General features: G+C 39.9%; 1 protein-coding gene across 1 annotated transcript in view; it reads right to left on the bottom strand.

Annotated features, from left to right (window-relative positions):
- The window catches only part of LOC107084162 (ubiquitin domain-containing protein 2-like), a 28,644-nt gene extending 18,052 nt beyond the window's left edge, over nucleotides 1-10,592 (bottom strand). Inside the window, 2 exon segments of the mRNA XM_015373869.1 lie at nucleotides 2,300-2,536; nucleotides 10,437-10,592. Coding sequence (XP_015229355.1) covers nucleotides 2,300-2,536; nucleotides 10,437-10,506 — 307 coding nt within the window. The 5' untranslated portion in view covers nucleotides 10,507-10,592.
- Nucleotides 10,593-12,003: the final 1,411 nt, after the last annotated feature.

The following is a 12,003-nucleotide window of genomic DNA, read 5'->3' as shown; positions in this document are numbered from 1 at the left end:
ATATATATATATATATATATATATATATACACATACACACACACACATATATATATATATATATATAAAAAGAAAAAAAAATATTATGTTTGTATAAGTATGTATATAGTGTGTGTATGCATATAGATACATCTTTTATTTCATGCAATTTTGTGTAGCATCATTCGTGTCATTTTCTCTTTTATTTTGTATGAGTTCTTGTATGGACCCCAGAAAGAAAAGCAGCAACATCTCGCTGTATTTAATAGGGATCCACATTAAAATACAAACACCCCAGCAGAATTTAAACCAAACGATGAGGGAGGCAAAAATAAACTTCCTGTTTTTAGTACAGCATTAGATGACACTTGAAACTAAAACATACTTCCTAAGGAAGCTATACAGCTTACTTCGGTGGTAAAATGACATGTAACCTACTTATGCTTGCTGCAAAGCCCCAGAAACCAATAAGGATTAAGAATTAAAAGTATTAAGACTAAAGGTTTAACTCTAGAAAATGTTAATTTACTACAGATTATACATTCAATATGTGCATATCATATTACAGAGTTTTATGTATTAAACACTTTGCTCTTTAATGTGGATGATTATGAATTACAGGTAATAAAACCTGAAAATTGAGCAGAGAAAATTAGAAATCAAATTAAAGTTAATCCAAGTTATTAGCAACCTGTGCACTCAACACTTGGTGAGGCCTTATTTTGTATGAATCATTGCAATAACTTGGCACAGCATGTTGGGGATCTGCCTACAGCCATTGCATTAGGGTCCAAGTTACTCGGTACAAACTCTGCATTCTGCTAAAAGTGCTCATGCATAATAAATACTTATGTCCAGTTTTATTTAAAACGAACTTAGCTCCACTCTCATTTCAAACGTTCTATGGGTTCAGAGTAAATACCATGCGGCCCTCAGTATATCACCAGCATGTGTTAGGGGTGTAAATAATAATCGTTTTGTATCGATGCATCAATCCAACAGCCAAAGATCTGATGCATCGATATGTCTGCAAGAGTATCGATTCAGATTTTTTTCCCCCTCCGGTCTATTTTTATCCAATTGCTCCTGGATGTAATTCTCCCTCCCGTGCTGCGGTGGCGCTAAACCTATTTTGCCCTCCTACCTCGCTTCTGGTTATACTCTTACAGCAGTGTGTTGCAGTAAGCTTGACACAGACATTTTTACAGTATTGAAGCGTGGTCTGTGCTACACGCTGTGGTTCTAGAAATACGGCCGAGTCGGCGAGGAAGTGGGGGCGAGTTTAGTCCGACGATGGAGGGACATGAGGGCCAAAAAGAGCGGAGATCCAGATGGAAAAAGGGTCCCAGCGTTCTCGTGCACCTCGCTCTTCTAGCGGGTCAAACTTCACGAGTTGTTTTCCGCAATTTCGGTCATGAAAACAAAACAAGCCGGCCTCCTGTCAGTGGCACTGTCGGCGGTCAGCTACAATTTGGGAGAGGTGCAGCGGAGCGTCTGCGGAGGGCGCGGGGACGTCTGGAGCCAAAGTATTTCATTGCAGTCATATTGTGCAGTATTTTTTGATGCAAGGCCTTGCAGAATCTATAACGCAGGGGTATTATTAGTTTTCAGTGAATGAGGTTTTAATAGGAATAAGTGGAGTGCAACTTCTCTACTTCTGTTATTAAAAATGCATAACGATCCTTCTCCTTCTCTGTGCTTGTGGCTTGAATTGTCCCTTACCAGTGTATGGACCTGTATCTGTGCACTCATGTCAACCTTTTTCACTTTAAGGTTGGAACCAACCTGGGAAAGTAAAATGCCTGTGATTGGCTAATTTTCAGGTAATCCTGCCTGTTGAGATAGTACTATTTTCCTCTGAGTTGCCGTTTGTAAAGTTAGCAAATCATTTTAAGCCAAAACATTCACTTAATTCTATGTCAACATTAACTTCTCTGTCTTCCATTTTGATTAAGAAACGCTTGTCTCCTCTTTTATAGTAGGATGTATCTTATGCATTTGCATTCATCAATACGCAGTCGCTTGCGTACCTAAAGGTCAACTATGCAGCAAGGGGTGTCCCAATCCCTAGGGAGGATTACTAAGCCCTAACTGTTGTGGCTTCAATTTGAGGGTGTGTTGGTAGTGGGTAAGGGCTAGTGGTTGAAAGTAGGGGGAACATTAGGATAAGGCCTTATTCTTTCCACTAAACTTTCCAATAATGTACCTGAATACACCACACTTACCTTCCTCAGTCACAAGTCTTTTTTTTTCCCGACACCAATGATCTTTTCTAATAACCAAGAGGCCATAAAATGTCAGTGTTTGAGATGTATCTTACCATGTGGTAGTGTGATGCTGGCTCCGTCAAGGATGGCCTGAGCCAGTAAGTGGTCATTACTCTCAAAGGCACTGGCCGCAGCTCGCAGCGCATCCCAGATCTCCTTCCGGCCCTCAAATGCTGGCGCCGTATCCCAGAACTCATCTCTTTTGCTGCGCAGCTGGCCCTCTGTCATCGGGTAGTCACTTTTCCATTTAGGTCGCTCTCTCTTCAGGGGCTGGTTACGGCCCAGAGCCACTGAAAGGAAGGAAAGGAAGGAGGGATTAGATAGGAGGGAAGATCAGAAAACAGGACTGACTAAAGGTGGGAGAAGACAAAAACCGGAAGGGAAAAGGCTGAGATAACTACCGGTAAGACGATGAGTGAGGTACGTCTGAAGGAAGAAAATAAAAAACAAGCAATGTAAGGAAACCAGGATATTAAAGGAGATAAGAAAGGAAATATCAGGGCAAAGAATGACGATCAACTCAAATATATACAACATGAGGATGGGAGACTCCAATAAAGCATATCAAAAATTAGGTTATATCTAAAATGCAGTGAGAATGTATTCATGCCTTAATGATTTGTTTCCTATTTTCATAAGACCTGCATGTTTCAGATGAAACAAATATGAAAAGACAAAGAAAGGAAGTAAAAAAGGAAGTTTGCAAAGAGAGAGAGAAAAAACAATCTATCGTCAGCATTTGCGACAACGAGCGATGAGTCTCTGGTGGAAGGATTCTGGCTCACGCTTCCTAACAGAACTATACAGCATTTATTTTAAGCATTAACGGCCTGTTGAAAGTCTTGCAAAATGTGACTAAGTGATAGCACCCCTCTTTTTTATGCTTCGGTTCTTCTCAAATTAGTTGATTCTACAAAAACTAAATAAAAACACTGAATGAATTCTTGATAAAAGGATGAAAATTTAATTTTTAAAGTTGGTCTTTTATCTGTTATTAAAAAGTGTTTGCTTATATGAAACATTTAGTCGTGGCTCTGAAAAACAAATAAACATTTTTATTTTGCTCTCTTACTTGCTTAAGTTCTAGAAACTGATTTGACACCAAGTGATGTGGAGCATACACAGCAATAACTGATCTAAAGCTGAGAACGACATCTTCCAAACCATCTTGAAATGTCAGGATAGTTGCAGCCATCAGAGCTCGATCTGCAGCTGAACGCCTGATGAATAACACCATCTGGATCACCATCGAACATGGCGCAGGTACAGCGTGTACGCATGTATCCGAGTTCATGACAGAAAGGAGAAGAGGATCCAGGTGTTGAGTTCCACCTGCTGCTGGTACACATGTACACTGATCAGATAACACATTCTAATCAGTCAACGTCAGCAGACTGCTTTTAGTAAACAAAGCCTCAAACTGCCTGACCTTTTTCCATGCTCGTTAGCAAAGTTTAAACAGAGTAATAACAGTGAAATAAAATTCTTAAAAATGAATATATATTACTTATGAGCAATCAGAGCAGGATGCAGAGATTTGTTTTTATGAACATGAACTCTTTCACACAATGAGCGAACCGCAACCAGTGAACAGTTCCAGGGTCCTGATTTGGGTTCACACTGGGCTGATCCGCTCCAGAGTTTTAAAAGTTTGGTGTGAAAGCTCTGAGAGATTTCTGGTGCATAACATCAGAAACACATAGTTATGAAGGATGGGAAACGAAAACCGGGTCCTGTTTAGAACCGGTGCCGTGTGTTCCAATTCCAGGGCACCGTTTAGGAGCTTGCTTAACGATTCTCTTAACGATTCCAGGCAGCACCAGAGCCGCTCTGGGCTGCATGACTTACGTCACGCTTTTTACGCAAGCATTCAGTAAGCAAGTACGACGTGACCAGGCGTCACTCTAGAAAAGTAAAACAAAAGCGATCGAAAGATTGGCTTCATTTTATGGAAGAGAAAGATGGCAACAAGGCGCTTTGCAATCATTGCAAAGTAGCGATTACATCCATGGGAAGAAATACATCCAACATGCAGAAACAGCTGCGCACACAACATGGCATACATTTTAACGAATGCTGTGTTTTTCATGCTTTCTGGACAGAAGCTAAAGTTACGACCAGCATGGAAGGCAACTCTGGTGGTAAGTAGCTAGTTTTATATCACTGGCTGTGCTTAATGTGGTTCCTAGTAAATCAGATGCCATTTCTGGAAATAAACCAATTTCCTACCTCTCTTTTGGGTTATTAAACATGGTAGGAAGTTGCTCCGCAGTTCAGGAAGTGAGAGAAAGGTGACGCTCATTTATTTAATACAGGGATGAGTTTATTTCCCGAAATTGTACAGTAATGCTTTTTCATTAAATGGATGCCTTCTTCATTTGATTTAGATGACTGTGATGACATGGGTAGCATGGCTGGCTCAGAGGCCGGCAGCTCACTGGAAAAACAATCTAGAAATAAATAAAGATTTCTTAAATTAAGTGTATTTGCCATTAATTTGAGTAGGTAAATGAGATAGTTTGCCAATGGAATGAGTAGTTTTACTCTTAAAATAAGATATTTAGATCATATGCACTTGAAATAAGACAATGCAACTGTGTTTTCTTATTTTAAGTGTAAATTGTCTTGTTTCATTGGCAAAATGTCTGTTTTACCTCCTCAATCCAAGAACAAATGCACCTTTTTTTAAGAAAAAATTACTAATCTAGATTTAGATTTTTTTCCAGTGCTCCCGTTCACTGCCTTCTGCACTGCAAAAACGATCTAGAAATAAGTAAAAAATGTCTTAAATTAAGTGTATTTACCTTTGATTTGAGTAGGTAAATTTGATAATTTGCCAATGGAATGAGTATTTTTACTCTTAAACTAAGATAACTAGATAATATGCACTTGAAATGAGACAATGCAGGTGTGTTTTCTTATTTTAAACTTAAATTGTCTTGTTCCATTGGCAATATGTCTCTTTTATCTCCTCAATTCAAGGACAAATGCACTTATTTTAAGAAAAAAGGACTAATTTAGATAAAAAAAATTTCCAGTGTGTTTTCGCCAAGCCAGGCAGAAAAAGAATGTCCCAGGCGAAGGTAGACGAATGTCACCGTGCACTTACCAAGTTCATTGTTTCACAGAATCTATAAGGGAATCAAAATCGTGAAAATCTTATCAATTCCCAACCCTAGTTATGAAATAGCAGTAAGACTTGCTGAAGGGATCAGCTGTTTGGCAGCTTTACAATCTCTTTATTTAATTAGCAAAGGCTTGAGTTAACTGCAAAGGGATTTACTTCCCTGACTTACTCATTTAATCTGACGGTCTACACCACCTTCTACTCCAGAAGGAAGGGCCAAGGTGAATTAGTAGAGCTTACAGGCTACTACATAAATTTGCCATCGACTTATTGAGATTTATTTGCAGTGCAGGGACCCGTATAAGCACCCCAACCCCGACTCTAATCGAAAAAAAGAGGTGTGGCGGGGGGGAATTTGGGGCCCAAGGTAAGAACTTTTAATTGCTTACGTCTCAGATCGGCTTTGACTACTAAATTAAAAAAAAAAATTCAATGTTTTCAGCCCACTTTTACAATTATCGTCTCATTTGTTTCTCTTCACCTACAGCCACTTATATCCCAGCTTTACAACAACTTTTCCAAATACACATGAACATTATTAAATGCAAAGAATTTATCATTAAAAAAATTTCTTTGTGTTTGGCTTGTTATATCAAAAATATACTATAGATACTATAGGATTAATTAAGTGTAGAGCTAAAACAATATATGGTAATATACATAGTCCCTCTGTTTGGATGTGATATTAGGCAGGCTATGTAATGTTTAATATATTTGGCCAATTCAATAGACCTTTATCCTCTTCACTTTATGGTGTAAAAATGATAATGAGAATATATATATATATATCAGTCACAAAAAATATAATTACTGTAATATTAAGCAATCATATAATCTAATTAAGATGGCCTAAGACATTTTTTGTTCCAGATATAAACCTTTGCAAACATTGCAAAGCAACAGAACACTATTAGGTTATAAATAAAAAGGGAATGTTAAAGAAGTTGAAGGTATTTTGCAGCCAAAAAGTAGCAACAATAAGCCTATTTTTAACTTACATAATTGCTGTCCATTAAAAGTTTATAACAATAATGCTTTTGAATTTTGCAAACATTCTGATTTTGTATTACCCCATTATCCTGCTAATGTTTAAATATAATTTGACTCGGTTTTCCTTTTATAACTGACCTAAAAATCCTACAGCATTAATGTGAGCCACATCTTTCAGCATTTCTTCATTTTATTGCTTAGGGAAAAATGACAGAGGTCTGCTTTAAAGGGTAAATGTATAGTATTTTGATGATATTTGTACCCTTTGACAATTCAAAGGTATAGTGGAGGATTTCCACAAATTTTGAAAAGACCTGCCTTCTCCACTTTAAAAAAAAAAAGCATATGCACAACCCTGTACCCATTCCCGAGAGGGAACGCCTATTACATGCGTGTGAGAGCCTGCAAGCGCCCATTTCTCCTCGTGCATGCTCTGTGTAAAAGTTGCTGTTTGCATCGCTAACACAAGCTAACTTTCCAAAAGAAGATTTGCAATTTTTTCTCTATGTCAGACTCACCAGTAAGTTAAATTGGGGACAATCACGTAGGACGGCCTTACGTAAACTCATCACCGGAATGACTGACAATTAGGAGGACCACTTATTTTGATGATCGACCTGGAAAAAAAACATCCTCCACTATACCTTTAACTTTTATCACACTGCAAACTAAAACTTGAATGGATGTTATTTTAGCTTTATGTGATGAAATAAATCAGAACAGAATCGGAACAGAATACAAAGAAAACAAACAAGATCATGAATACCAAATTAAACCAACAATCAGGTCAGATCAGACCTCACCCTTAACACACCAACCCCACTATCAAACATGATGATGGAGGCATTATGCTGTGGAAATATGTTTATTTTTTTGAAAGATGGGAACTGATCAGAACTGATGGGAAGATGAATGGAGCTGAATGCATAAGAAGAATTGAGATTAAAAGAACCCTACAGCAGAGCGGCTGTATAACAGAGTAATAACTTCCCCCGATTAAGGCGTGTCTGAGCGAGGAAGCAACCTAAAGTTTCAGGACATTGACCTTTAAGGACTGGCTGAGTTTGACACCCTGGGTTAGACTGAAGAAAGATCATCTGTTTAATTTAGGCAAAGTTCAGACCTAAATGCACCTCAAAATCTGTAGCAAGCCTTTAAAAAAACCTTTTACAGCAGAGCTATGCAGCACACAGTAAAAACATTGCCCTGTTATTAGTGTTTGCAACACTGGTGACAAATTACATGAGAAGGAGATGGGTGATAAATGTAGAAGCCAATTATTTTTTGTTAATAACTAATGAAGTGTTTATTACTTTGGATAAACTGGTTAAGTCCTGCGATGGACTGGTGACCTGTCCAGGTTGTACCCCGCCTCTTGCCGTAGACAGCTGGAGATAGGCACCAGAATCCCTCACGACCCCACTTGGGATAAGTGAGATGGAAAATCTTGTTACGTTTATTCATTCAAAGGTATTGTTTGATATCCGTTCTTAGATTGTTTCTTGGTTATTTAGTTATGTTTCTCTGTTCCTATTTAGTTATGGTCTATTTCGGCAAATTAAGTTGATAAATAGGCTGTCAATAGTAGGACCAGCATGCATCTGGGTGGGCATATGTTTTTTTTTTTACCAGCACAAGAGAAGCATGGAGGAAATGTCTCAGGATTTATACAGGAATGAGTAACTCTAATTTAATGCTTTTTAATGCTCTTAGAAATACCTCTAATGGAGCCTAGGTGGAAGTTCAACTGAATAAACTCATTAGTCTCCTTCATCCACCTGCGAAACAGTCAATCGGCTTTGAACCACCCCTCCACGAAAGCCGATCGGCATTCAAAGTTCATCTTAAAAGCTCTCCGATACGCACCTGTCTGCTGGCAGCGGATGCGCTGTGACTTCATTCAGATGACACCGTTTCAACCCACCTCCAGCCCCTCCTCCACCATCGTAGCTAAAGCTCCATCAGAGTGTCATTCCTCCCGGACTCTCACTGCGTTCCCTGTCTCATCTTAACCAGTAGGGCAGACGACCGCCATGTTGAGCCTGGTTCTGCCAGAGGTTTCTTCCCAATGGGGAGTTTTTTCTCTCCACTGTTGCTTCATGCTTGCTCATCATGGACAGTTTCTCTCAATTTGTATTATCCAAACTGGACTTCCATCCTCCAGGTCCCTGAGTGAAGCTCTAGTATCAGCTCACGCAGTCCACTGGATCTCCCCATAAAGCTCAGCAGACCGTCTCTTTATCCAGCAGTCTACAGACTGACCAACTGAATCTATCTCCACTCCATCACTAGTTTCAGGCCTGGGGGGAAACAGCCCTATTCTTTGCTCCTGGTTATGCAAATCTATCAAAATTCAGTGTATGTTTCCCGCTGAGGTCGGGGCGCCAAAGACCAAGTAATTGTATCAATAAATTTCTCCTAATTGTCTTCTCTTTTCGTGTGAGTTTTTCAGATTGAAATGCCATCAACAAGCACCCATGACTCTCATATATTTATATATAAACTACTGTAAATCCTTCGTCATCTTTACCATCGACAGGCTGCAGCCATGTCTGGAATTCCTCGCTTTCTAGCCACTTTTGTTGAAATTTGTATTTTCCCATTCTCTAACTTTCAAATGGAAGCAGTTATATCGCAATACAATATATCTGACAAAATTGTTTTTATCAACTTTTTTTTTTAATAAAGCATTTTAAATGCAATGATAATCATATTTAATGAATTTTATTCCCAACTAAGGCCTTAATTTAAAAAAATAATAATTTAATTGCTTTTAATGACCTGCTGAACCCTTTTCTGCTTGCTTGACCAAGAAGAAATAAACCAAGAAAACTGGAGGAGGGAAAATTGTCTTCTTTTTGCATTACTTGTCCATGGTGCATCTGTCTATTATAATCATTGCAATATCAGTTGATCCAAAATATTAGAAATAAATGAGATAAACTCAAGCAGGCCTAGTTTGCCGACGATGCTCAACAGAAATGAGCTTTTCAGGTTGTGAAAGTAAATTGTTTCCGGAGGTAAATCTAATAATTTGTAAACGATTCTGAAAACGTTTTTATTTATTTCTGTCCACAACTATGCAGAATTTGTGTGGGTTTATCACACTAAATCTAAAACAATAAAGTGAACTCTGCAACTGACTATAGATGCAGATTCTAGAGGTGTCAAATAGCTGCAAAGCAGAAGTTAGAGATGCCACATCTAGTTAAAGCAGCTGCAGAGGAAAAAGAGGAAGACATACAGGAAATCAAGATTTATCTCTACATCTCTAAGTGCTCCTCCTCCTCCTCCTCTTTTCCCAGATCTGCAGTGTCCCCAAGTCTGTAATTAAAATAACTCTAGCTGAGGATCCTCTCCTCAGGCAGGACAAACCCGGAAACTATCCCTCAAACTTGCCACCCTCTACACCAAAACTCAAATTAGATGTCAGCTTTCTTAAGATCTTCAAAAACCTTAGTGTTTACAATTTACAAGTACATGCGACTCAACACAATAACCAGAGGAGAGGGGATTATTATAAAAAAAAATTACTAAATTTACCATTAAACTGAAACTGATTTGTTCTCTGCATCACTTTACAGTTCAATACATGCTACTAAAAAAAGAACAAAAGAAAGCAAAAGTATAGATAAATAAAAAAAAGGCATCCCTAAATGTAGGGGGTTTGATTTCCCATTTAAATCCCCCTGGTTGGGTCCTCTGCTTGCCCCTCATCGCTCTGACCCATATTTGATGTCCATCCAGCAGCTAGCTAGCTAACTAGCACCGTTAAGCTAGCTCAACCTACAGCAAAGAACAAAGAGGTATTGGGGGGGCAGCAGTGCTCTAAATATTGGTTCAGTTTGCAGAGTAAAGAAGCGGCCAGAGTGTCTGTCTGTCTCCCCCCCCCGGGTTAAATCCCGCTGCGTGGACGGAGGCGCCGAGTCTGTCTGAGGCTCCGGTTATTCTAATGGCAGGGAAGGAAGCGGAGCTCCAGCAGGACAGCAGAGACCCTGCAGGGGGAGGGAGGGAGGGGGGAAGAGCCCTTCAAACAGCGACCGCTCAGCAACACATAGAGCCCGATAAGTTACCTCCAGTGCCGTCCGAGTTCTCGTTTAAGCTGCCTGAAGAGTCGTGGTGGCTCCCGACACAGCCACCCATGGATGTTTCGGCGGAGCAGCCCGGGTTAGGTAGCTCACCCCCCGGCCCACAGCTAGAGCTACATCCACCAACCCCCCTCCCCTCTCTCTCTCTCTCTCTCTCCTCCCTCTCTCTCTGCTGTTTTCTCAGCTTCCCCTTCTTCTCTTCTCTATGTTCTGCTCTATCCCCCCTTCCTTCTTTCCTCCTCTCAGAAACTGCGCAGTTTTCTCCCTTCCTTCCCCCCCAGAAGTAAAGAAAAAGGGTTCACATGGTTACAAGGTGACAGAGGACTGAAGGAGGAAGAATAAAGAAGCAGGTAGAGGCTCAATAAAGGAGAAGAAGAAAAAGCAGAGTTCAGCTTTTTTCTCAGATGATGATGATGCATTTTGACACATCTGCTGTCATGTTTAGTGAGAAGCTGTTTGCTGTCCTGATGAGGACATACCAAAAAAAAAATAAGAAAAACTTACCCTTGTGTTGTTGAATGTCAGGGGAGCCCTCCTGCTGTTACACTGCAGTGGCTCACTTTCACATTAACAAATGAGACTGGCTCTGCTCAGTTCAGAGTCACACAGACATGTCAACTTTGGTACTTTTACTTGGCAAAATGTATATATTGTTTTTTTTTTCTATATAGCAGTGAAAGGTCAAGCACTTTTTGTGTCTTAATTTAATTTTGGAATATGGAGAGCAGTGGGGTTTCCACCGCTCACACATGCTTACTCTAAATCAGGGGTCTTCAACGTTTTCCAGGCCAAGGACCCCCAAACTGATGACGAGATGGAGCGGGGGCCCCCTAATTTTATGTATTGTATGAAACTGTGTTATATCAAACTGCCATCAACACCCTTGTTTATAGATGTTGGAGATCGGCCTGTTTTTCCAGTTTAGTCCTGTTTCTCTGACTGTGACAGGCTGGATGCGCTCTCTTCATCCTCTGACATGGGAGCTGGTTCAGAGCTCGTCTCCCTGGCTGTGTGTTTCCTGGACGGGGCCGCCTTTTACAGTTGCTTTTTGTATCTCTGCTTCTGTCTCCTTGAACCCTAGTGGGCCTCAGCAGATGGCCGCTCACCCGAGCCTGGTTCTGCTGGAGGTTTCTTCCCGTTAAAAGGGAGTTTTTCCTCTCCACTGTCGCTACAAGCATGGTTAGTGTGAGGGATTGCATTCGAGTCAATGAGTCGATGCAATCAACTGGTTTTCCATAGATTGAAAATTTTAAATCAATTTGACTGGATGATCTGGTGAACTATTAAGTGCCTTTGGATGACATGTGTTGTTAATTGGCGCTAAAAACTGAACTGAACTAGTCCTATAGTCACTCTATTACTTTAGTTACATGACTCCATCCAATACTTTAATAATCCTGGGATTATTAGAGTATTTCTGATTCAGATTCCTCGTTGATGGGACAGGTGTTGTGAATGAAACGGTGACCACCAATGTGTGCATCGATGACTGAAAGACATCTTCTGCCTCCATTTATCTGTCTACTACAGTGTGTTGAATACATGTTCATGT

Source organism: Cyprinodon variegatus, unplaced genomic scaffold, assembly GCF_000732505.1.
Source record: "Cyprinodon variegatus isolate N-32 unplaced genomic scaffold, C_variegatus-1.0 Scaffold94, whole genome shotgun sequence".
NCBI classification, from domain to species: domain Eukaryota; kingdom Metazoa; phylum Chordata; class Actinopteri; order Cyprinodontiformes; family Cyprinodontidae; genus Cyprinodon; species Cyprinodon variegatus.
This window is presented reverse-complemented; position numbering and strand designations above follow the sequence as displayed.